The sequence below is a fragment of the Polypterus senegalus genome, chromosome 11, assembly GCF_016835505.1.
Source record: "Polypterus senegalus isolate Bchr_013 chromosome 11, ASM1683550v1, whole genome shotgun sequence".
NCBI lineage: Eukaryota > Metazoa > Chordata > Cladistia > Polypteriformes > Polypteridae > Polypterus > Polypterus senegalus.
The window spans coordinates 67,435,389-67,457,929 of NC_053164.1; the positions used below are offsets into that span (position 1 = coordinate 67,435,389).

The 22,541-nt window shown below is 38.5% G+C and overlaps 1 protein-coding gene across 6 annotated transcripts in view; it reads right to left on the reverse strand.

Annotated features, from left to right (window-relative positions):
* The window catches only part of col11a2 (collagen, type XI, alpha 2), a 164,547-nt gene extending 142,757 nt beyond the window's left edge, over positions 1 to 21,790 (reverse strand). For 3 of the 6 annotated variants that reach the window (XM_039768901.1, XM_039768899.1, XM_039768897.1), the window contains exon 1: positions 21,099 to 21,790. In XM_039768901.1, coding sequence (XP_039624835.1) covers positions 21,099 to 21,216 — 118 coding nt within the window. In that variant the 5' untranslated portion in view covers positions 21,217 to 21,790. The remainder of the gene's footprint in view (positions 1 to 21,098) is intronic. The other 3 variants (XM_039768903.1, XM_039768898.1, XM_039768902.1) reach the window with 1 other exon arrangement.
* Between the last annotated feature and the right edge of the window lie 751 nt (positions 21,791 to 22,541).

Here is a 22,541-nt window from a genome sequence, read left to right on the forward strand (position 1 = left end):
GAGTGAATTAATAGAGGGGCTTAGGATGAAAAGAAGTAGATGGGTAAGGGAACTGGGATTTAGGACTGACATGGACTCATACTAAGGAGTTCCATATTACATGTGCATGGGGCCACCAGCAGTGGATCACTTGAAATTTATTTGGGCTGAAGCCCTAAAGGATTTGTTTATGTATCTGTTCAATTGCATCATTTTGGAAATGAAAACTGCAGCCATACTTGTATCATCTATCACCATATTTCAGTTGCATCAACTCTTCCTTTACTGGGCCGATTAAGCTTATTTGAAGGTTGTGAGGTTTGGAAGCACTAGGCAGAAGTCAAGGCTTTCTGTAATTTTCCCAGCATGACATGTATCTGAGGTTCAATGGTGTCAGTCCTTTTGCAAGGGAGTTAATGTGAGAGAGTATAAGAGAAGAAACATTGTTGTGAAAACTGTGGACTTTGACTTTGTTGTTTTGTCCTATGCTTTGCTGTAGCCATACATTCCATCACCCATTTTAGACTTAAAATAAATACCAGTACCATCTTTTATAAATGTTACCATTTACCATTATATCATTTTTACATCTGGCAACTTGCAGCTATTTTGTATTCCATGGTTATCAGAGGGAATCAGACACACTGTGGTACCTAAGGGGTGCTGCAGCTCCCCAAGCACCTGACACACAGGCTCAGACACAAGTCGCAATCAACAAGAGGATTTTTCTTCATGTGAAACTTTCCCTTGTTAGAGTTGCCCACCTCACAATCACAGACAGTTCAAATCAGTGCATAGCAATACTTTGACTGTTTCTCTCTCATCCTCTGTCATTCTCTCTCTCTTCCTCTACTCCTCCAAGCAGGTGTTGTCCTCCTCCTCCTTCCAACTCTGGCTACCAGAGTTGAGGCAGGCAGCTTCTTTTATGTGAAACCCAGGAGTATTTCCGGTGTCCCATAATCATGGCCCTGGAGCTCTTCCAGGTTAATCTAGAGCCTGATTAAAAAGGGCTTGCAAGTTCTCTCTGAGCCCCCCGGTGGTGCCCACAGGACCCAACTAGGCTAAGACAAAGAACTCCAGTTCCCATAATGCCCTGTAGGAATCCAGGCTGCTGCTGCAACCCAAGTTGGCTGCCATCTAATGATCCAGGGGAGACAATGCCCTGTGCATTCTGTGTCCCCTTGCTCTTTGAGGCTGAGGGTATCCTGGCCAGTCAAGGATCACATCCATCCTTCACATACACATTATGGAAGATGAAGGCCATGCGTCAAAAGGTTCCCGTCTGTACCAATCATAGTTTAATTTTTTTAATTTGTTTTTTATTAAAGGGTTTTGAGGGAGTCAGAGTCTATCCTGGTAGCATTATACTCAATGAATGGCATGCCACTCCACTGCAAGGTGTTTTCATACACGCACCTTCCCTATTTCATTCTGGGTTCCATAAGAGTCATTAGATGATGTGACAGACATGTCTTGGGAATGAATCCAAAGAACAACCCAAGTAGAGATTGTGTGAACTACCAAAATCCTCATGAGCATTATCTGGGTGACCTGAATTCTAATTCTTTCTGTATTGGCCATTTTTAATTTTAAGATTGTGTCATTCATAGGGAAGAACTTTCAAAATTCTGTTCTTGCAACTATATTATATTTGTAACTGAAGCCCTGGTAGGTTAATTGAAATTATTATGGTCACAATTAAGCTAGCTGGTAAAATTTGAATTTCTAACCTGATGGCCAAGTTTATTAGGTTACACTCCTTGACTATCTTTGTAAATGGTAAGTAATATAACATCCACCCATTTCAGAATTGGCAAAATCCCAGTTCATTCTACTGATAATCCACTTATTAACAAACATAATATTAGCAAACTACATATTTTATTAGAGGCTTCTTGAAAGTATCTAACACAACTTTGGCTATTCTTCAGCTTCATTTATATCCTTATTAATGCCTAAAGTCAGAAGAACTCAATCATTTAAAAGTCATCGCAACAAGAAGTGTGCAGAACTTTAAGAAAATGCTGACATAGCCTCTCAGCATGACCTGCTGAGGTGTAGCTGTTCAGGGGTCAATGACAAGCTGCGTGTTTGTGAATCCCATGAGCTAGACTTGGTCTGTGGTGGTCATTAATGTGTCTCGCTACTAAGCGCTCGATTCATTCTTCCCAAGTGGGGGTCCAGGAGGTTAGATTATCATTTTCAGGAGCACTGTAGGGGCTCAGGTCAAAAGTTCACATCACTGAGAGAGAACCAAATGAATGAAGCACTAAAACTGGCAGCAAGTCAACATCCAGGAGTTCAGCTTTGTGCTCTTTGATTACAACACAGTCCTCCTGGTTGACATGCAGTTGCCCGGGCACTCTTTAAACTGCTCAGCAAACACAAGTTCCATGCTTTTTAAGAATGTTCACCAGCTGTACCCCCTTTGACCCCATTATAAGCTAATTACTTTATCCTTCAGGTTTGTTAACCTAAGGTTATTATCTATCTGTCAAAAAGAAAATAGCAAAGGTCATTCATTTTCTGAACATGTGTTTCACTCATAAGATCACAGAGGGATGGAGCTGATTCAGGCAGTGTTGGAACCAAGATAGCAACAAACCTGGACAAAATGCAAGTCAATAGCAGAGCACCTCCACATGCAGATTCACTAAAACTGAGCTGATGATGCCAAAATGCACGTCTTTGTGATGTAGAAGGACTCTAGAGAATCCTCAAGAACTCCAGCTGGGATCAGGCCTTAAAATGAACATGGGTCCTTGGAGCTGTAAAACTCCAACTAAATGTCCTGTATTGTCATGCTGCATAATTTATCTGCTTTGTTGTCCCATTTTCCTAAACAGTGCCATCAACAGCTCTACCCCAATAATATCAGCATAAGACAAATGACAGCATTGAATAGGATACCAGCCAATTGCTCACATTGTCCATCAGTCACACCAGGTCAGTGTAGGGCTATCCTATAAAATTATCCCAACATGTTTTATGTGTGTGAGGAAACCAAAGTACACAAAGAAAACATGCAAACTTTACACAGGCAGTGACTGGGCTGGGAGTTCACCCCAAGACTGTGCAGATGTAAGGTGGGAGCCCCATGAAGTACACCACCACACCAACCTGCTTTTGAACATTCTGTAGTGAACTCGGGTTTTCTGTGCTTGTTTTTTTTATTTTTGAAGTGTATCTGCATGGTAAGACAGAGATAAACAGAATAACTGCAATTTGTTTGTATTTTTAGTGGAAATCTGACTGAATTATATTATTTAAATTTTGGTTAAGATTATTTTAATTGTATTATTATGAAAAAATATAAATATATCAAGACTGTAAATATAACATAATCACACTATTACACATCTGTCCTCGAGTTTACAGAAACTTGCTCTGCCAAGAAACAAAAATCTCAAAGAGCGGTCAATCATAAGAGTTAAAATTCTAAATTATTGGATGAAACTGCACAATCCCAGATCAGCAAAATATATTATATAATATATGCAAACTGTGAAACACTCAGACAGGGATGGCAGTAATGCTTAAGGGCATTAAAAGTATTTTATTTCACTTTGGGTGTCACGCTTCAGATGTCTATTACCCAGATTTGTACTCCACTGTTAGTGGATGAGACTTCAAAGCCACAGTATAAACTGATGAAATGTGCAAGATGGACTTAATGATCTCCATCTATGATCCTCTTCTTGAAACTAACTGATTCAGTTTAGGGTCTTCAAAAACAAGTCAGGAACTAATCGCAAATAGGACACCAGTCTTACATTTATTATACCAGTTTTATTATTATCTTTGTAATGTTTAAATGCTCATATGTACTGTATCTATGTTTATGTAATAAAATAATCAACTATTAAGGATTAGACAGATTGTAATGTTATATGTACTTTGTAAGATGTACTGTGCATGGTTTACGAGTGTGCACATTCAAATCACATATTCTTTATTAATCAACTTTAAAGCCACTGCCTTTCAGCCTTTTACCAGTAGGGGGAGTACTTCTACATAAAACAGCTCAAAGTGAGAAGGTCTGCCAATCTACTCCTTGAGCTGTGTGATCAGACTGTGGAGAACTTTTTCCCTTGACTTCATTGTGCTATTTATTATGCCATTCACTGCTATACTGTTGTTTGCCATTGCCCACATTTTTCAACCAAAAGTGCACAAAAAAGAAAGAAAGAAAGAGAACCATTTCTGTTGTGCCTCTCAGTACAGTAGTGTTCAGGATGAATTCCATTAGCAGCCTGGATCAGTGTCAGGGGACTGGAGCACAAAAGATAGGAGCGGCAGGGAGGGTCTCTTATCTGATTTAACCAGCAGTGAAGCAGCTGCACAGCTGGCTTTCAGACCAAACAGCACTCGGGTGCTCCTGTTATAACAATCAGGGAAGTGGAGAAGCACAGACAGAGCCCTCAAACAACAGAAAAAAAATATCAAATTGACTGCTGTTGGGAGATAAATCGGGACCCTGGCAGGTTTCACTTCAAAGCCCACATGTACTGTATATATTATTCCGGGCAGAGGAAGTATTGCAGCTTAGGATCAGTGCCCTCGGGTTGGGAACTGAGTCTGAATCTCTTCAGGAAATGAGCAGGTCAGCAGAGTACGATGAACTTGGATCGCATCAGAGCAGGCAATGTAACAAACTTTCATTCAAGGGCAACAGTTTAATTGCAAGTAAGGGAATATAAAACCAACATGTGGAGGTTTTTACTGGCACCACATCTGGGTATCACAAATTTTTTACTGCCATTCCCTGTAGGTGGTTCCTTAGCGTAAATTACCTTACTTATGAAATGAGCCCTTCAAATGCATTGTCCGAATCATAATACATTACTAAATGTATTCAAAAGAGCATGTTTTAATAAGAAATGTACATTTGAAAACTAAGAAAGCATTAAAGTCTTTACATGCAGGGTCCTGTTTAAGCTCTACAAGGGCATTTCTGTACCCATAGCTTCTCGGACCCCCACCACTATGTTTTATGATTCTGTTCAACATTGCCAGAAGCAATATCGCCTTTTACATGTGAAATGCTAAAAGTTCAACCTCCTCTACTCATGTTTTGTAGATTCATTCACAATCACCAACAGTAAAGCCCCTGTTTAGAATGAGATGTTTCCTATGTCAAAGTGTGAGGAAGCAGAAGCCATTTCTCATTCTATGGCATTGGTTAAAGTAGAGGTGGCCCTCTTTACATGTTTAGTCAGAGTGAGGCTGCCTAAGGGATTTTGAAATCACATAGCAATAAGATGGGGACTTTGTAATGGTCCTTAAAATACTTTAAATGCACTAGCCTACAAGTCATTAGCTACTTTATGTGAGTTTTTATTTTATATAGCACTTTCCACAGAACTCAGTATTTTTCAAGGCACAGAACAGTCCTACATTTACTTTGTCGCAGGGGAAGTCGCTCACTCGGCTCAAGGTTTCCAAAGCTGCAAATGGCCCTAAACTTTTAAATTATTATTACTACTCACACCATATCTATACACATATATGAATGCTTAGCTTTTGTGGATGTGTTCTGAGTACTGAGTTCTACTCTCCGGATTCATTTTGAAGTATACTGTTGTATTTGCTATGCTAATCATATTTGATTTAGATGTATTCTGTTTCAGTGTTTTGTTCTCAAATAAAGGGTTAGACGAAATGTTTCTGAGAAAACCTGTATCCTGTGACTGTGACCTAATTGTAGCTTGTCGTTTGCTCCCAGGAGACACCCAGAACAATTTGTGGACATGAAGTGTTACAGTTTAGTCAGAGGGAATACAACAGTAAATAGTGGGAATGACATTTACTCACAAATTGCATTATTCTTTTTTGTCTCCATGATGTATCTCACATGGTCATATGTTTGGAGAAAACTGAAACATGTTTAGAAAAAGTTTTTCTCACTAAATGGATAAATACGTATATCTCAAAGTGCTCACACTGCCTAGCATTCCATTTTGTTAGATTGAAGATTACAATTTTTATTGAAAGCCATAGAGATTTAATTTGATTTATTTAGCTGACGCTTGTTTAACACCAAATGATTTAGAAATTACAAGGATAATAGCTGTGCACATATTTCTACTATCTGAGTACTAGTCGGTCATTTCATTTTCTAAGGGTCACAGAGTGAGTCAGTTGTGCTGTCTCAACTGGCACCATCGCAGTTTACAGTCCAGCCACTTCCTGCTGAATGTGGTGGGTCATAATCTGCAGGACAGTAATCTTTTCTGACAGACTGGAGGTTATTGTTCTGCATAACCAGAAGATGATATTTTCTATCAAATCTCAAATGCCCTCACATGCTATGTGGACCTGAACTCTTAGTTGTCTAGAAAAAAGAAAAGCATCAGTGCCAAAAAACAAAGTTCAGGAGATTTGAGTGAAGTTTCACCAGATTCTTCAGACATTTTATTATGTTGTAATACCAGGATAGACTTAGGCTACATAAGGTGCTTTTAAATGAAAATAATCTCCATCAAAAGTAGCATTATGACTGAAAACACATATGACATTGTCGTTCATCTTCACAGTATCTGCACGTATCTGCAGACACATAATGAGGAAATGTTCTCCACGCTGGAAATTCATCTGCAGCTTGCATAAACACAAAGAGAACAGCAATAGCAAAAAGAAAAAAAAAATAATTTGGACTAAGTATGAGGTGGAAATGCTATTATGCTAGTAAGCACGATTAAAATGTGAACAAAGCATCTAAGAAAATGTTGTGAAATCCAGTCAGGAGAGGGCAGCATAATAAGCACAAATCAGAGTGTGACTTTTTCAAAACTCCTTTATCTTCACCCATTCACATTGCTATGCTGAATTGGCATTTTCAGAAAAATACGAATATGGGAAACATTTTGAAAAGTCTCCATTTTCAGGTATTAAAAATGCAGGAATAGTGTGGACAAAACGTAAAATCACAGATTAATATACAGTATTTGTTTTTAAACAACAATATAGCAATGTAGACAAAGCCTCAGTTTTGATTAGTCCCAAAGGGTGCAAGTGATTTCCGTTAAAACGCAATGTGTTAGCTATTCAGATAGTAAGAAAGGAATAAAAAAAATACAAACCCTATCTAATAAAACTAGAAGTAGTAGTTGGCCTGTGCTCTACATGTGTGGAGTTTGTATGTTTCCATCATTTATGTTTGGACTTTCTCTGGATACTCCAAGTCTCGCCTCTCATAAACTAAACATGCAGGTTCATTTAAAAGATGTTTCTAAAATGGTTCAGTATGAGGGTATAGCTGCAGTGGGTTGGCACCCTGCCCAGGATTGGTTCCTGCCTTGTGCCCTGTGTTGGCTGGGATTGGCTCCAGCAGACCCCCGTGACCCTGTATTCGGATTCAGCGGGGTAGAAAATGGATGGATGGATGGATGAGGGTATAGATGTACCCTGCTATGTACCAGCAAGCCTTCCAGGGATGGTTTGATGATTAATGTATAAAAAAAATATTTTACTATTGATTCAGCAAATTATAAATTAAATAAAAACATGGCATTGACAACTTTTGAATAAGAACTCTACTATATTTTATCAAAAGGATGAAGTAAGCCTGGGGAAACTTAAGAAACAGGTCCATTGCATTCATTTTTGTTGTAGGCTCTATTGTAGGCACAGAGCTGGACAGTTTGACATCTATGGCAGAGCGATGGGCACTGAGCAGGCTCCTATCAATCATGGAGAATCCACTGCATCCATTAAACAGTGTCATCTCCAGACAGAGGAGCAGCTTCAGCGACAGACTGCTGTCACCGTCCTGCTGCACTGACAGACTGGGGAGATCATTCCTCCCACACACTATGCGACTCTTCAATTCCACCCAGGGGAGTAAATGTTAACATTATTCAAAGTTATTCTCTATTTTACCTGCGTTTTTATGACTCTTTAATTTAATATTGTTCTTTATCAGTATGCTGCTGATGGAGTATGTGAATTTCCCCTTGGCATTAATAAAGTATCTATCTATCTATCTATCTATCTATCTATCTATCTATCTATCTATCTATCTATCTATCTATCTATCTATCTATCTATCTATCTATCTTATCTATTTCTGAATACACTCAAACCATTTAAGTTCACGGAGGCCAGAGGCAGCAGCTGGTGTAAGGCAGGAGCCACCCTTGTATGGAGCATTGGCCCATGGCTTGGCACAAAAGGGAAGATGTTCAAATTCCAAACTGCACAGAGAGTGCCCAGACTGAAACCCAGGAATCTGCATCTGTGACACTGTAATTAATTAAGCAGCTTCAGGCTTTGTGGTGAATAGTCTCCATTTTCCCATTAGGCTCATTGAGAAGAACTCTAGACACTCATCTATAAAGTAGCTGCTCTCCTGGAAAATTTCTTAACACTTAAAAAAAAGATTTTTTCTACTTTCTTCAGTCCACAGAATTCTATAGAAATAACAGGCACATAAATTCAAACTGTGATATGTAGATATAAAAAAAAACTTGAGTCCATTTAAACTAAAAGGCCTTTCATAAACATCCACCTTTTTCTGTAAGTGAGGAACTTTAGAGCAGATCAAAGTGAATGCAAGAATGCCGCTGGTCCAGAAAGCCAACATTTTAAAGGAAATCAAGTTGACGTGCACACATTAACTGCAGAATGAGGAGAATATAAGCGAGCAAATGGGAAGCACGTTGTGCCAAATTGTGCACCCTCTCAACATATCAGATATGAATGAAAGCAGATATTAAGGCACTGAATGTATTGGCAAGTAAATAAGTGAAATTCAACTTTTTAGATGTGAACTAAACGAAATCTTCTACTAAAAAAGGAGCTATGGGACAATTAAAAGTTTGCAATCATTCTTATAGCTTATAAATTTGAACTGTGATGATCTATTTTTTTAAACCCTCATTAAAATGGAATGCTGTGATCTAGAATAGCTCATTTAATTTGACGAAGTTAAAAAAACATCAAGGCTGAACGATATCTGTCCTCAAATGGCCTTTATGTCGCTAAGCCCCGCCCAGGTGAGGAATTGTTAGCTCTTATTGGAGGATTTTCATATCAAGTGGAGACAATCTGCCACCTGATTCAATACAGCTACTTAGTAGAGACTAAAAAGAACAGTTCTATACACTCAATGTGCTTTAAAAGAAAAATTCAAAAAAATAATATTTTAAATTTCTATAATATGCCACAACATTAAAGGCAGATAAACTAATCTCGTTACTACAAGAGATGGGAGTGTTGCCTTAATGGCTAAGGCTACACTTAAATATGAATTGTGCCAAATTTTGTTTTACACTTGACTGGGTTTTCATCTCCACCAAATCATCTTCTGTGTAGAGACTGCATGCTCTCTTCATGTACACAGAAGATTTTTTTATATGGACACTTCAACCCACAGTTATTAAAGATGTACACGATAAGGTTACTGGTCTGTCTTAAGTAACCGGGTATACCTTAAGTGCGTGTGAGTGACTGAGTGGTGGATTGCCATCCTAGTCAGTTGCCTTGCACCTGATGTTGCTGAGACTGACTTCATTACCCAGAAACAATAACTGGCTTTAAAATGCTTGGATAGATATATTTTATTGCTATATCTCTTCCCAGTCACAACACTCACATTGGCAGCTCCCTAGACCAGAAGTCTGGATTTCAGCCAAAACCTCAGATCTTAAATTTCACATCCCAGACTGGCACGAGATTTGATACTCTGGCAAATTATTTAAATTCCCTGGTTTTAAACTTAGGAATACACCTTTTTGTGAGGGCTTTCTGCAGTGTTATTGTTCAGCTTGTTGAGATGTTGGTTGCCATTACAAGAAATGCATGCAATTAGGACAATGTATTGATGGTTAGCCAACACAGTAGCACAATGGCTAGCTTTTGGAACTTTATAGTTCTATGGACCTGGGATGAATATCTTTCCTGTCTGTGTAGAGGATGCATGTCTTCCATCTGCCCATGTTGGATTTCCTTGAGTCATTCGGTTTCTTCATAATCCCCAAAGAAGCACCTATTTTAATATGAGTGAGTATGGGTTTGTGTACCCTGCAGTAGACTCAACAATAATGCTAAATCGTGGCTCCATAAGAGGAAACAGAACTGAACGGACTCATAGATGTTTAATAACGGTTCATTTCAAACATTATTTCACTGTAATATACATTTTTCAGTCACCATCTTTATCAATTCATTAAGATTTTCTCTATTGTTGACTTTGTGGATAATTACCAATATATTGTGCATGTCTGATGAATTATTTGGTACACCTTGTTAATCTCAAGATATTGATACTATGAAAGGTTGTACACAAAAAATGAAGTCACTTAAGTTAAAAAGAGCATTGGTAACACTGTCAATGGTATTACTGAAACTAGTGAAACATATTTTAATACACTAATGTCAATATTTTCTTTTGAACAATAAATGTTTCTTTCAATTTGCAATGGCGTACGTTGCATGGCATCATTGCCGTTAATCTCTGTGTCTCAATGCTTGATCCTTCAGTCACAGACAAAAGTCTGAGACCATTTTCCATTGTTTCTTTTTCTGTTGTAGGGTTTTGCCTCTTCTAAATGTTCTTAATTCTGTATTTAGTGCTCTTAACTTGCCTTTTAATGATTATTTATTTGTTTATGATGTTAATGGAAATAAAAATAATTGAGATGAATGTCAGATTGGAAATTTCCTCATTGAACAGGCCAAGGTGTCCATTTCTAAATCCAGAAAAGAGCAAGTAAAGTCAAATAAACAACATGACACGATAAGAATAGTTCATGGACTTGTAAAAGCCAGGGTGTATTTGAAAAGCAAATTGTACAGAATGACTGCAAGTGTGAATTCTTTTAAGGAAAAAATGTGTGTTCATAAGGCAATTTGTAAACTTGAAGATAATGAGTTGCTGAATTAAGTATTGTTTTCTTTTTGGAGTGAGTTGGGGGTTTCTTTGTTTGCCCTTAAAATACAAATTTGTTTCTTTCTTTCTTTCTTTTCTTAAAAGCCTCATCTCCAAGGCCATGATATGTCAGGCCTCCTTTTGTCCACTGGAGTCCCAAAGGCAATTTAGGTGGGATCTCGCTGCATTTTTCCGTCAATATTGCTGAGCTCTTCTTCCAGTTTATCCTTGCCGTTGACACCCTCTGAAAGTTTTCTAACACAGACACCATGCCATCAACATCTGTTTGGCCACAGAGAATGGTGTGTTCATGAGGCAGTCTGTAAACTTGATGATAATGACTTGATGTTTCTTATTTGAGATATGAATTAAGTATTGTTCTGTTTTTTGGGGTGATTTGTTTGCTTTACTTATACTATGGTAAATGATTTGTTGAGTATCAATTAATAAAGTTCAATTAAGAATTCAAAAAATTATTTTTCTTTCTTTCTTTCTTTCTTTCTTTCTTTCTTTCTTTCTTTCTTTCTTTCTTGATAAAGCAGTCCTGAAGCTCATATTAGGTGAAGCTACAGTGTAATAACTAATTACGCCCTCTGCTGTTGACAAGTAGATAACAAGCCAGTGGTATTCATTTTAGAAATCCTTTACAATTTTAAAACTAAGTTCAGGTCATGTACATGATTTCCAAAAAGAAATGATGCAGTTCAGAAGAGAAAGGTTGCTACTTAATAATTTCAGTAAATCAAGAAATTGGGAGCACTCACATTGTGGCACAACATCACAGATGTTTGTATATATTTACAAAATAATCAAGGACTATGAAACAGAAATATATAATTCCATATAAGTGAGCCCCTAACTTTTGTTTTTACATATGGAGATTGAATTTTGGTTACTTCTTTTATTGTAATCCTAAGCGAGTGGTTTGCCTTATGCACAGTACTTTTCTCTATAAAAATTGCTTTTCTATAAAAATTGTTTTTGCTTTATTAAAATATCATACAGTGGAATCATATATTTTTCTTTCATATTTATTGATTATTTTGTAAATATATAGAAACTTGTTTTGGTTTTTGCTTACTTTCGTTTTTGGCCTCTCTCTCAGTAAGCAGGTTTGTTTATTTCTTTTATTTTTACGGTAGTAATTGTTCTACCACTTCACAGACGTCCATCAATTATGGTGCCTTTCACTGGGGCTTGCCTACTTAGAACACTTTATATAAACAGGGTTATAATTGAAATTCACTAGCAAGCATCTTCTAATTAAACAGAAGCCTTTTTTTCTCTTTTTCCATACACATAGCTGCACAGAGGAAAAAAAAAACTGGCAGAAACACCCACATACAACCCAGTCTAATCACTGGTGGCATATGCACTCAATTTAAATGGCTGCATGTTTCTCTTTCCTATTCAAGTCCTTGTGTTTGAACCAGCAGGGCAAAGAAAGTTGTAATTTAGCTACTATATTTACAGTAAATGGATGCAGAATGGGGTTTCAACTACAAGGCAGCAGCCAGCAGTCAATAATCTACAGAGTGTCACTAAGAACCATGCAGGCTTTGAAATTACTGTGTGTTGGCAGAGTGGCCTGTAATTACGCTAATCCTCGGTGACTGCCTAAAAACAAACCTTGTCACAACGAACAGCAAATGTTTCTCTACTTTTGCGTTTGTTTTAATCATTTAACAACTTTTTTAAGCGGTTTGACGTGATCTTTTGATAAAGGGAATTAGAAAATAGGCTGAGGGTGGGACAAAATGGTTTACAAAAATCGGGGGAGACTCTCTCTTTAGGAAGGTTGATCAAGATGTGGTCAATACAGTACAGTAGTACTGCTGCCTTGTTTTTATTGTATGGATTTTACAAAAATTGAATAAAACAAATGAATACCTAATGATTTAAAGTTTGTTCTTCACAAATTTAAATGATTAAGCCAAACAGCGGCTTCATTCTTTAGATTGGCAATGTCGTTCACGTTGACCCAATATGATAACATGGGGCAATCCAACAATGTGTGGTCAGTTGTCTTTTCCAAATGTGAACAGATGCAACAAGGAGCCCATTTAACCTTTGCAACGTTGCACCATCCATGCTTTGCTTTAAGTCAGTTGAGATTCCACCATGTTTTTCGCAGCAACTGGAAGTCTCTTGAATGGTTGCTCATCATTGTGCTGTTAAAGATGGTGTTATTTCAGTTGATATTAGCTCAGGCTTCCATCCATGTCTATTGCAGATTGAAGTCTATCACAGCAAGTTGTTCTGCAATGTCCAGCAATGGTTTTCTTGATTTTAGTCAAATTGGTGGAGAACTGAGAATGCCCTTTTGGACAGGAAGCTCACCATTCTTCATTATTTTGTCATACAACAGGGTAAAGCTTCTATTATCCAGAGATGTGGCAGGGCAATGTAACTAAGGGCAGGACACCACTCAGTAAGTGTTGAGTGCACCGTGCCTATGACAAATCTCATGGTGGTATTCAGCTGAATGTCAAAGTACTTGGTGCTTTGAGCCATATGGAGGCACAATGTTCTGCTGCTGAGTACACTACAGCCAAGGAAAATGTTCAAAAGCATCTGGCAGATGCTCCCTAAGATGTTTCATCCCATTTCCAAAACAAGTTCTGGTTTTCAGTTTTGCCACTATCTTGTTGATGTGAGCCTAGTATTTCAGGGATCTATTGAGTGTTGTTCTAGACGAATATGGCCTATGATACCTCCTAGGCAGCACTTGTATCCACTCTCTGTGTTCAAATGAAATTCTCCCAGGAACTTCCACTTGATACGTTAGGTTGATAGGTCCTGCTTAACTGCCCTGATGTTGTGGTGTGTGTGTACTTGATGTTGTCTACACAACAGGTCTACCCTGGTTTAACATCTTGCTCTTCTCGATTCTGTGTGGGATAAACAAGTTATGAACTCTGCGAGATGTTAGCATCAGTTACAATCATCCTATACTCCAGATGATGTATAACTATTTTAGAAATGGTGAACATTAGGGCACTTTATACAACAGTTTTTTACAGATTTGGATATGGTCAAGTTAAAATGCATGCACATGAAGAGATAATGGGAATGATTTCAAGTCCAGTAACTTATCCTGCAGTCCATCCACTGGTACACAAAGGCCTCTTAAATGACGAAGCCAACACAGAAACAGGCCATTCATTTTAATTACGATCAATCTGTCAGAGTTTATGTTTTCGCTATTTCCTGATGACTATATAGATAGCTATATTAAGATAAAGTGTTTTCCTTACCACGCCCAACACTGATTTTTAAAAATAGCATAAATACAGATTTTTATAATCCATAAGACCTCTCTGTGCAGATTTTCCTCTTCAGATAAATACATTGGACTCAGCCTAGCTAATTTTTTCTTCAATGCACAATTCTGTACTATCCCATCACAAAAAGCCCTTTTTAAGCAGGAATGCAAAAGCAGAAGAAAAAAATACACCAAAGCTGAAGGTTGAATGCACTTCGCCAAACGGAAATTTTAACAGTAATAAAAACAACCGCCTGGTCCAAGCCGGCCTGCAGAGCAGGAGCAGGATAGCATCTCGGGGGGTTTATTGTGACTGCAAGTCTTTGAGGAGGAATGGCCGTGTGGTTTAGATTTCACGCTGGGAAACGCAGCACACTATTTCCATCCTTGAGTCTGACTGCAGGCACTGTTCATTCAGCCAGTGGGAGCCGGGGAGACAGAAAATGTATCCCATTAGTATGAGAGCTCACTTTTAGAGACAGTTAAGAATTTGATTTCCTTGAAAGAGTGAGGTGGCTGGCTCTCTTACTGAGACAAATGGACTTAAATGAAGAGGCTTCTTGTTATTGTTACAAGTCATGCCAGAGGATATGTTTGGGAGACTAGATTTTCAAAATGTAATACTCCCTACATGCCACTTGAGTCATGTGAAATAATACTTATATTAAAAAAAAATTGTTATGGCTACACTGAACCAGAAACGTAAATGGAATATCAGGTGAGTCATTTCAGATCACAGGTTGATTGCCTGAAGATAACCAGGCACAGTACAGTGTACTTTAAATATCCAGGAAATTTAAGAAACCCACCATAAAAGAAAACGAGCCAAAATATTTATATGCGCTTAGAAATACAGTACACCATTATTCACATAGTTCACTGACACTCTGACAAAAGGCAAGCCACCATCCAGTTGCTTAATAGGTTATACGAAAGAAGCAACTTGAACGTATCAAAGTCCAATTTATCTGTGTACGGAAATGGTTTCTACAACAATAAATAAAAAAAAATAAATTGCTCCTTTTTTATTTGCAGATTAAGTAAGGCAGCCAGTATACATACTGGTTATCATTTGTTACATCAATTTCACTTTTGCCTAACAATACGTTTTTCTCGCATTCTTAGTCAATCTAATGTGTTTCTTGTGAATCAAATAGCTTGTGTAACAATTGGTATTGTTTATGTTTCAGTAAAATATGTTTTCTTTTATATGTTTATTAAATGTAAATATGCATTCATATTACAGAAAACATTCTTTTCCCAATAACTACAGGAGCAGTCACTCTGTCTTAGTGGACTAAGGCATATGGAGGTACACTAAGCAAGCAATCAAATTCAGGTTGTAGTTTTAAATCTCCCTTCTGGTCATTGTGTGATCTTGGAAAAAATATTTAATTTGTTCATCCCCGACTCTAACAATGTATGTGTTAAATAAATGGCAGTGAACTAATCATGTAAGGTGCATTTCCAGTGATATTTACTAAAAAACGCTTTATATAAATGAAGATTCACTGATTATAATTAAAGGCCAGTCAGTAGGGATGGACTATCTATGGGGTTGGCCCAGAGGTCAAAGGATTGTTCAGGAAATGTCTTCTGTGAACCAGAGTCTGTACTAAACTATGAGCTTTATGAACTGAGAATGAAATGTTACTCAGTCTGTTGCTCCTATCAACCTCTATAGAGGATTACTGTATATACTGTTTAGGGACAGCTCACTGGGACAATAAAGAACAAAGTAAAGTTTGAACTCCTAAAACCCTGAAAGTTCAGTTTTGCTCCTTTTTTATCATCAGGACTGTTTCAAAATTTAGTAAGGAATGGTTTGTCATGTCTACAATTAATGACACACAAAGAACAGGCATTTCCCATCCGGAAGAATTTACATTCTTCAGAGTTTAACTGTCTGGAGGAAATGTGTATAATTGCAATGTTTTGTTGGCTTAAAGGCCAGTTTTAATTCTGGTGTTTATAGTGGATTGTACAAAAAAATGAACAATTTCTCAAATGACTACATTTGCATTATTTGAAAATGTAATCCATTTAGATTGACATATACTTTTTTTTAATATACTTTGAACAGATCTTTGTGCTTAAATGAAGGATCAACAGTTTCATTTCATTCGTTCTCATCGAGAGTCTCTACAGACTGAGTCCCTGGAGTAAGAGGTGTTTGTCAGTAGGAGGCTCCAAAACGACTGAACAGAACTATACAAGTTTGGCTCTCCCTTACATTGTGGCAGCAAATTAAAAGAGGATGCATAGATGTGTTATAATACAACGCTAAGCTATTGTAAGAAGATACGGAGTAAGTGGAATTCGCAGCTGTTCCTATCTACAAGGCAAACCTTCAGCTTTTATGGCAGACTGGGTAGAAAACAAGAACAGCCACAACTCACAGCCTTAACAGTAAAATACAGCGAATGAAGCCCCCTGTAGTAACCCCACTAAAGCGCTAAACAGTTCATGCGCTTCATAGTAACGTAATTTTTCAATACAGAAGCACGATTTTTTAAATGCATTATGTTATAACCCGAGGCAGAATGGAAATCCATTCCGGAAAGAACCATTATCGTTATTATTGTTATTATTTACGCTTTACAAGCTAAAACACAATCTGTAGAGAATTGGTGTTACCATTTCTAATAGAGAACTCTTTCTGGGTCACATTACTTGGTGAATATTGTTATTCACAAAAAATAAAAACACAACTCTCATAAACTGTTTATTTAAGGTACTGTACGTCAAAAATTAACAATCACTTCACACCAAAAAAATGCGTTAAGTGAGCTGCCACTTTGTAATGACCTGAGCGACTCGACCGGAACGACGGAGGGCAGGGAGGTATGGGGCGTGGCCTGTGAACCACGCCTTCTTTACACTCTGGGAGGAGTTATGCAATCGGGTGGTCACACGGAGGAACAACGGATCGCTATTGGCCAGATGGGGTACATTGGAAATAAAGAACATGGTGCCTTTCTTCAATATCTTCTTATTGTTCGTGGATACGTTGAATATATGTGAGAATCTGAAAGTATGAGCCTAGCATCTTTTGTCCTTTGATGTAAATTTTAACCATTCCATACACAAATGTTTCACACATAAATTACAGCAAAAAAGACGTAGCGCCTGCGAAATACTCATCACCTACAACAGATCTTCTGTTGGTTAAACTTAAGATATAGTGCGCCCATGAGGATACGTTATGATTTCCATACATTTACGTAAAACAGATACCAGATTAGTAAAAATATTTCCTAGGTACGGACAGAAATCATAAATGTTGTACAAATGCTGTATTTTGGCAAAATAATAATAGTAATAATAATAATAAACCCGAGGGCTAATCTTTAATCCATTTTATCCGTTGATGTAATATTACCGTTTTTAATCATTACTGGAAAGCGAATAGCACCCCTGAAAAAACAGGATCGAGGTGAAGGGAAGGTCTGGACGGGATGCAAGTCACCCTAACATTTACAGTAATTTGCAAGTCACCCTAACATTTAAATTTTAAAAGGAACCCGGAGAAATTTAAGGAATGAACGGTGATGACGTGTAATCTGCACAAAGGCAGAGAACGGGAAGGGCATCGAAATCAGGACAATCAAACAGTCACCCAGTATCGTTAAGGACAGCGCTATCCCGTCTCTCTTGAATGTCGGTGATAAGAAGATAAGAAGAGATAGTTCTATTATTAATTTATGGATTTTCATTATTCCTGATGCCAATAATAGCGCTGAAGGTGTGAGATTAAATCTCAAGAAAAAAATACTGTCGATTTTTTCGTTATGTATATTGCTAAAACCTCTAAGCTTGTTTAGCACTACGGATAGACTAACGGAAGTGCTGCCTGGATGTAAGTGGCCCTTTTAACATTCGTGGGAAGTCAAAGATAGCAGCACTAGACAGTAACCCAGCAAGTGTCCCAGTGCAAGGGACGCACGTAGCGAGCTCTTTTTACAGACACGTTTTCACATAAAAGTATGTTTAATCCATTAACAAGGTAACATCGTCAATATCAACGTAGTCCAATTAAGTCTGGCCATTGTCGGAACCTAAAGCGACAACACTGGGACGCGAGGCAGGGACCCGCCATGGACATGACGCCAGTTCACTTCAAGGCCCACTATCTCCTTGTTCTATTACCGTTAAAGGCGTCATTAAATGCAATCGGATAAATTAAAAACACCAAGTAATTAGCAAACGCGGGTTCCACTATTTTGTTTTGCTGTGCGCTTTCTTCTGCAAACGTTGTATGCTGCAGATATTGTGATTTCATTATAGATATTTTGGAGAATCTATACTTGTCAGACTGTCGACCTTCTTAAAAATCATCTTGAAACACCACACCCAACAACTTTACTATCAGGGCATACGTAACGTGAAGCTTTTCTTCTCCTCTTGAATGGGAGACAAGGGTAAAGAATCCAGCATCATCGTGCTCGTTTTATATCATCTAGATTTTCGTAGCTGTTTAATTCCGGTCACTGTTGCTTGGAGCGAAACAGCATCTAGTATGAGACAGGTGTTGAACCCAGATACCGGACTCGGTGCCAGTCCATCACAAGGCACGTTTACGTAACTATATTCTTATTGGGCCTGTTCGGGCTGCCAATTATCCTAACACACACGTTTTGGGGACATCTGAAACATTCGGAGAAAACGCCACGTAGATAGCGTGCATACTGCACATACAGCACACACACACACATACACACACACACACACACAGTGACCAACCCAGCACTTCAATACAGTACTCTGGAGCTGTGAGACAACAGCGCTAACCACTATACCACCGTGACGCCTTCATGTTTACATGATCTGTCACGCATAATGGTGCGCAGCCGAAGAAGATCTTTAAGCTGACAAAGAATCAGTCAATGCCTTTAGAAATGAGGGTGTTCTCAGAACGAGTCACAGTAAAGGCGACTATAAAGACACGTTAAATATTATTGGTTGATAGGTTGACTAACGTAGGCAGAGTTCTTTATTTGTAAAATGTAAGTCAATTGAAATGTTAATTGACGCTTCATTATAATTGTGTAAAAATAAAATTAAAACATACTGCGAAAATTCCTTCAATGAATGCGAGAATCGTCTCATGCAACTATAGGATCACTTTACTTTTTAAAAAATGTGTATGTATCACAAACAAATTGCGGCATCATTCTTTATATAGGCTACAAAAATGAGTGGCTCCCCGTCCAGTGTTTGTTGCTGTGTTATACCCGAATCTGTCAGGACAGCCTGGACACCCGCCACCCAGTATGAGAATGAGCGGCTTTGAAAATGGATAGCCAAAAGAACTCCTTCGATCGCCGACAGGCGGCGCAACGTTGTCAGTCGTCTAGGCAATCAGTCAGTCAGCGAGTCGGCACATTAAAAAGAAAGGCAGTAGCCCGTTAGGAGCCACATTCCTGAACCGCGACGGAGAAAAGGCATTTCTGGCACGACCTTGGGGCCTCCCGGCCGAGATCACCTCGTCACAGCTCCTCAAACCACCCTGTCCCTCCTTCTTGTCACAGAGCTGCGCAAACAACAGCGCACAGTAGCGGCTTTATTCGGAGACGCAAGTTGGTGAGAGATGGTGGGAGACGTGAAAAGCCGCTGAAAGGCTCTCTGTGTATGACTGACAGCGGAGCTTTGATTGACAAACCTAAAAAGAGAACCCCTCGTCCTACCTGGCGTATACTCCTCCATACTTTGGATTTCTTTTTTCATTTTTAAAATCATTCTAAAACAATACAGTAACTGCTTCGTTAGTATTATGTATTAAATAATTTAACATGCAAATAAATATAGGTATTAGAATTAAAAGTGATTCTACTTTGATCGAGTCCTCACTTTAAAGACTGTATATACGATATTAACAATTTGTGCGCATTTATTTATCGGGGAGTCAAAGTCAGCAGCAACAGGCACCAGACAGGAACCCACCCTGGACTGGATGACATCCAATGCAAGGCACACTCACGTACCCCTTAGTCCGCACCAAGCTAAAATCGTCAGTTGTCTTTAAAAATCATAAAGGGCGGTGGTGTACACAAAGAGCTATTAGTGATTAATACAATTACAAGCAGATGTTTAAAAAGAAATGCATTACTCAAATTGTACTGTAGTTCCAAGTGAGTGTATCTTATTTGTATGTCACAGACGGTTTATTGCACATATTTGCATAACTATGCCATAGAGCCCATTGCTGTCACAAAGACTTGTTCAGGAATTTGCAACTGTGCCCAAAATATAACATCTTGTATTCGGTCAAAGTGAGAATTCAGGTATTTTAGCCCTTCAGTGGTGAAGTTATTCCTGTACTCTTCGGTGATGAAGTTTTTCCTGTACTTTATATCTAATGATGGGACATAAGAGCTTCTTTCCATCTGCTGGCAGATAGAAGTAAATAAAATTAAGTAGTAGGAAGATGAAAAAACAACCTGTGCTAAAAGTGTCTTATGAAAGATGTGACAGATGACACGTTAATCCATCGTGAATTTTAGTTATCGCTACCGAGTCTGCACCAAGACTTAAAGTTATTCTGCAGAAGTAATGCATTTAAAGTTATAACTTATATACTATACGTTGTTAGAAGGTATTTTGCATTTGCTAAAATGATTTCGGCTAATCCCTTGATCGATGCAGCCATTCATCTGACATCAGTGCTTCATGAAGAGTACATCGAAATTCATTTTAATATTTTTTTAAATCATACTTCAGAAAATATAAACACATATTCATGCGTGAGTAAATGGCATTATGTGTAAAATGAAGCGTATCGAAACATCCATCACAGAAACTTGCAAAGCATCCACGAAACTCAGTTTCCACTTTTACAGTAAGGGCAGCATCCATCGTACAGAACAAATGCCATCGCAGTCTAACGAAACTTCATAGGTTTATTTTAAGGTTAATGCATGTTTTATACATAAAACATGTCGTTTAATATAAAAATAAGTAAGAAAAACTGTCACTTTTGCTTACCTGCATGACACGGAGTTGCTTGCCAGAGCATCAACGCCAAGGCTAACCAAGATGACAGGCTTAGGTCCGGGAGCCATGGTCGCCGTTTCTTCCGATTCGAAAAATTCTGCAAATCCATAGTGACTATTCTCACAGTGTTTGGTCAGTAATAGGAAATTACTGCACTGTGACGATACAGGTAAGTCTTATTTGTTTGGAATTTTGAAAATAAATTAATAATAACTATAGTGATATGTTTTATATATAATGTGCAAAAAGAGAGGCGTTGTTTTATTCCAAATTATTCTAAAGCCCCATTGAGCAGGAGGTTCGCGTCCGTGCGGCTCGAGCTGATGGACCCGAGAGAGACTAAGTTGTAACGAGTCTCCCTCTCTCCCTCCCTCCCTGTCTCACTCTGTCTCTCTTTACTCAATGATAGTGTGTGTGTGTGTGTGTGTGGGAGTGGGAGAGAGAGTGTGCAAAACGTGAGTCCGGCTCTTTTTAAGTTCAAGTTTGTGCAGTAGAGCTGCGCAAATCCGAGTCACCCATTTACCTTCCCTCCCTTCAGCTTCCTCTGCTTTGACCAGAAGCTTAAACCCGCTACGGTCTTTTCCACTTTCCCTTTCTTTCTGCCCCTCACCACCTCCAATCCCCCTTTTCCTCCTGTTTCCTTGCTTATGTCGATCTCAGGGTCGTCAGCGAAGGAGCTGACTGACTGAACCTAGGAGTACAGGCGCACCTGGCTCACATTGTAGCGCCCGCAGGGCCCACACTGAAGGAAAAGCACCAGCCAATCACGGGCCTCCTAAACTGCGCCCCCACCCCTCCGCTTCTCTTCTTCTAACGGAGTGTGTCTGTACAGTGAAGAGGAGCTCCACCTCCAGCGATCTGATTGGTCCGTGTGTGAGCCTGCGACCAGACCGTGAGAATAGCACCCAACCAGCCGCATATTCTTAAGTATAGCGGGGTATTTGAAAAGTAATTTTTACACTTGCACTGACGTTTCTATCAAAGTACAATAAAAATATTTAAGTACTAATTACCCAAACCAGTTTTAACACTTTTAGTCATATTATATTAAAGCAAACTCACAACTCTTCATTTGCTTATCTTAGAGACGGTTACATTTTAAATAAATGCCGGTATATTAACTGCTATTGAATGCAGTAAACTGATAATGATGTGCTGACAGGACGCGTACGATGTATAATAATTTGACGTTTTAATTCTTTATTCAAGAATTGAGGAGACTGTTATGACATCTAGAGATCTTTCAATATGAATGCACATTATCAATTAAAATTAACTCATAGTATTGATGTTAATTCTAAAACGCGGTTGTGCTAATTCCATTAATGCTATGTTTCTCAAAATGGATGGATTGCTGACACAGTGGTTTGTGCTTCTGTCCTACGCAGGTCTACAGACCTGGGCTTGCTGTCTTTGTCGATTTTTTAATATATT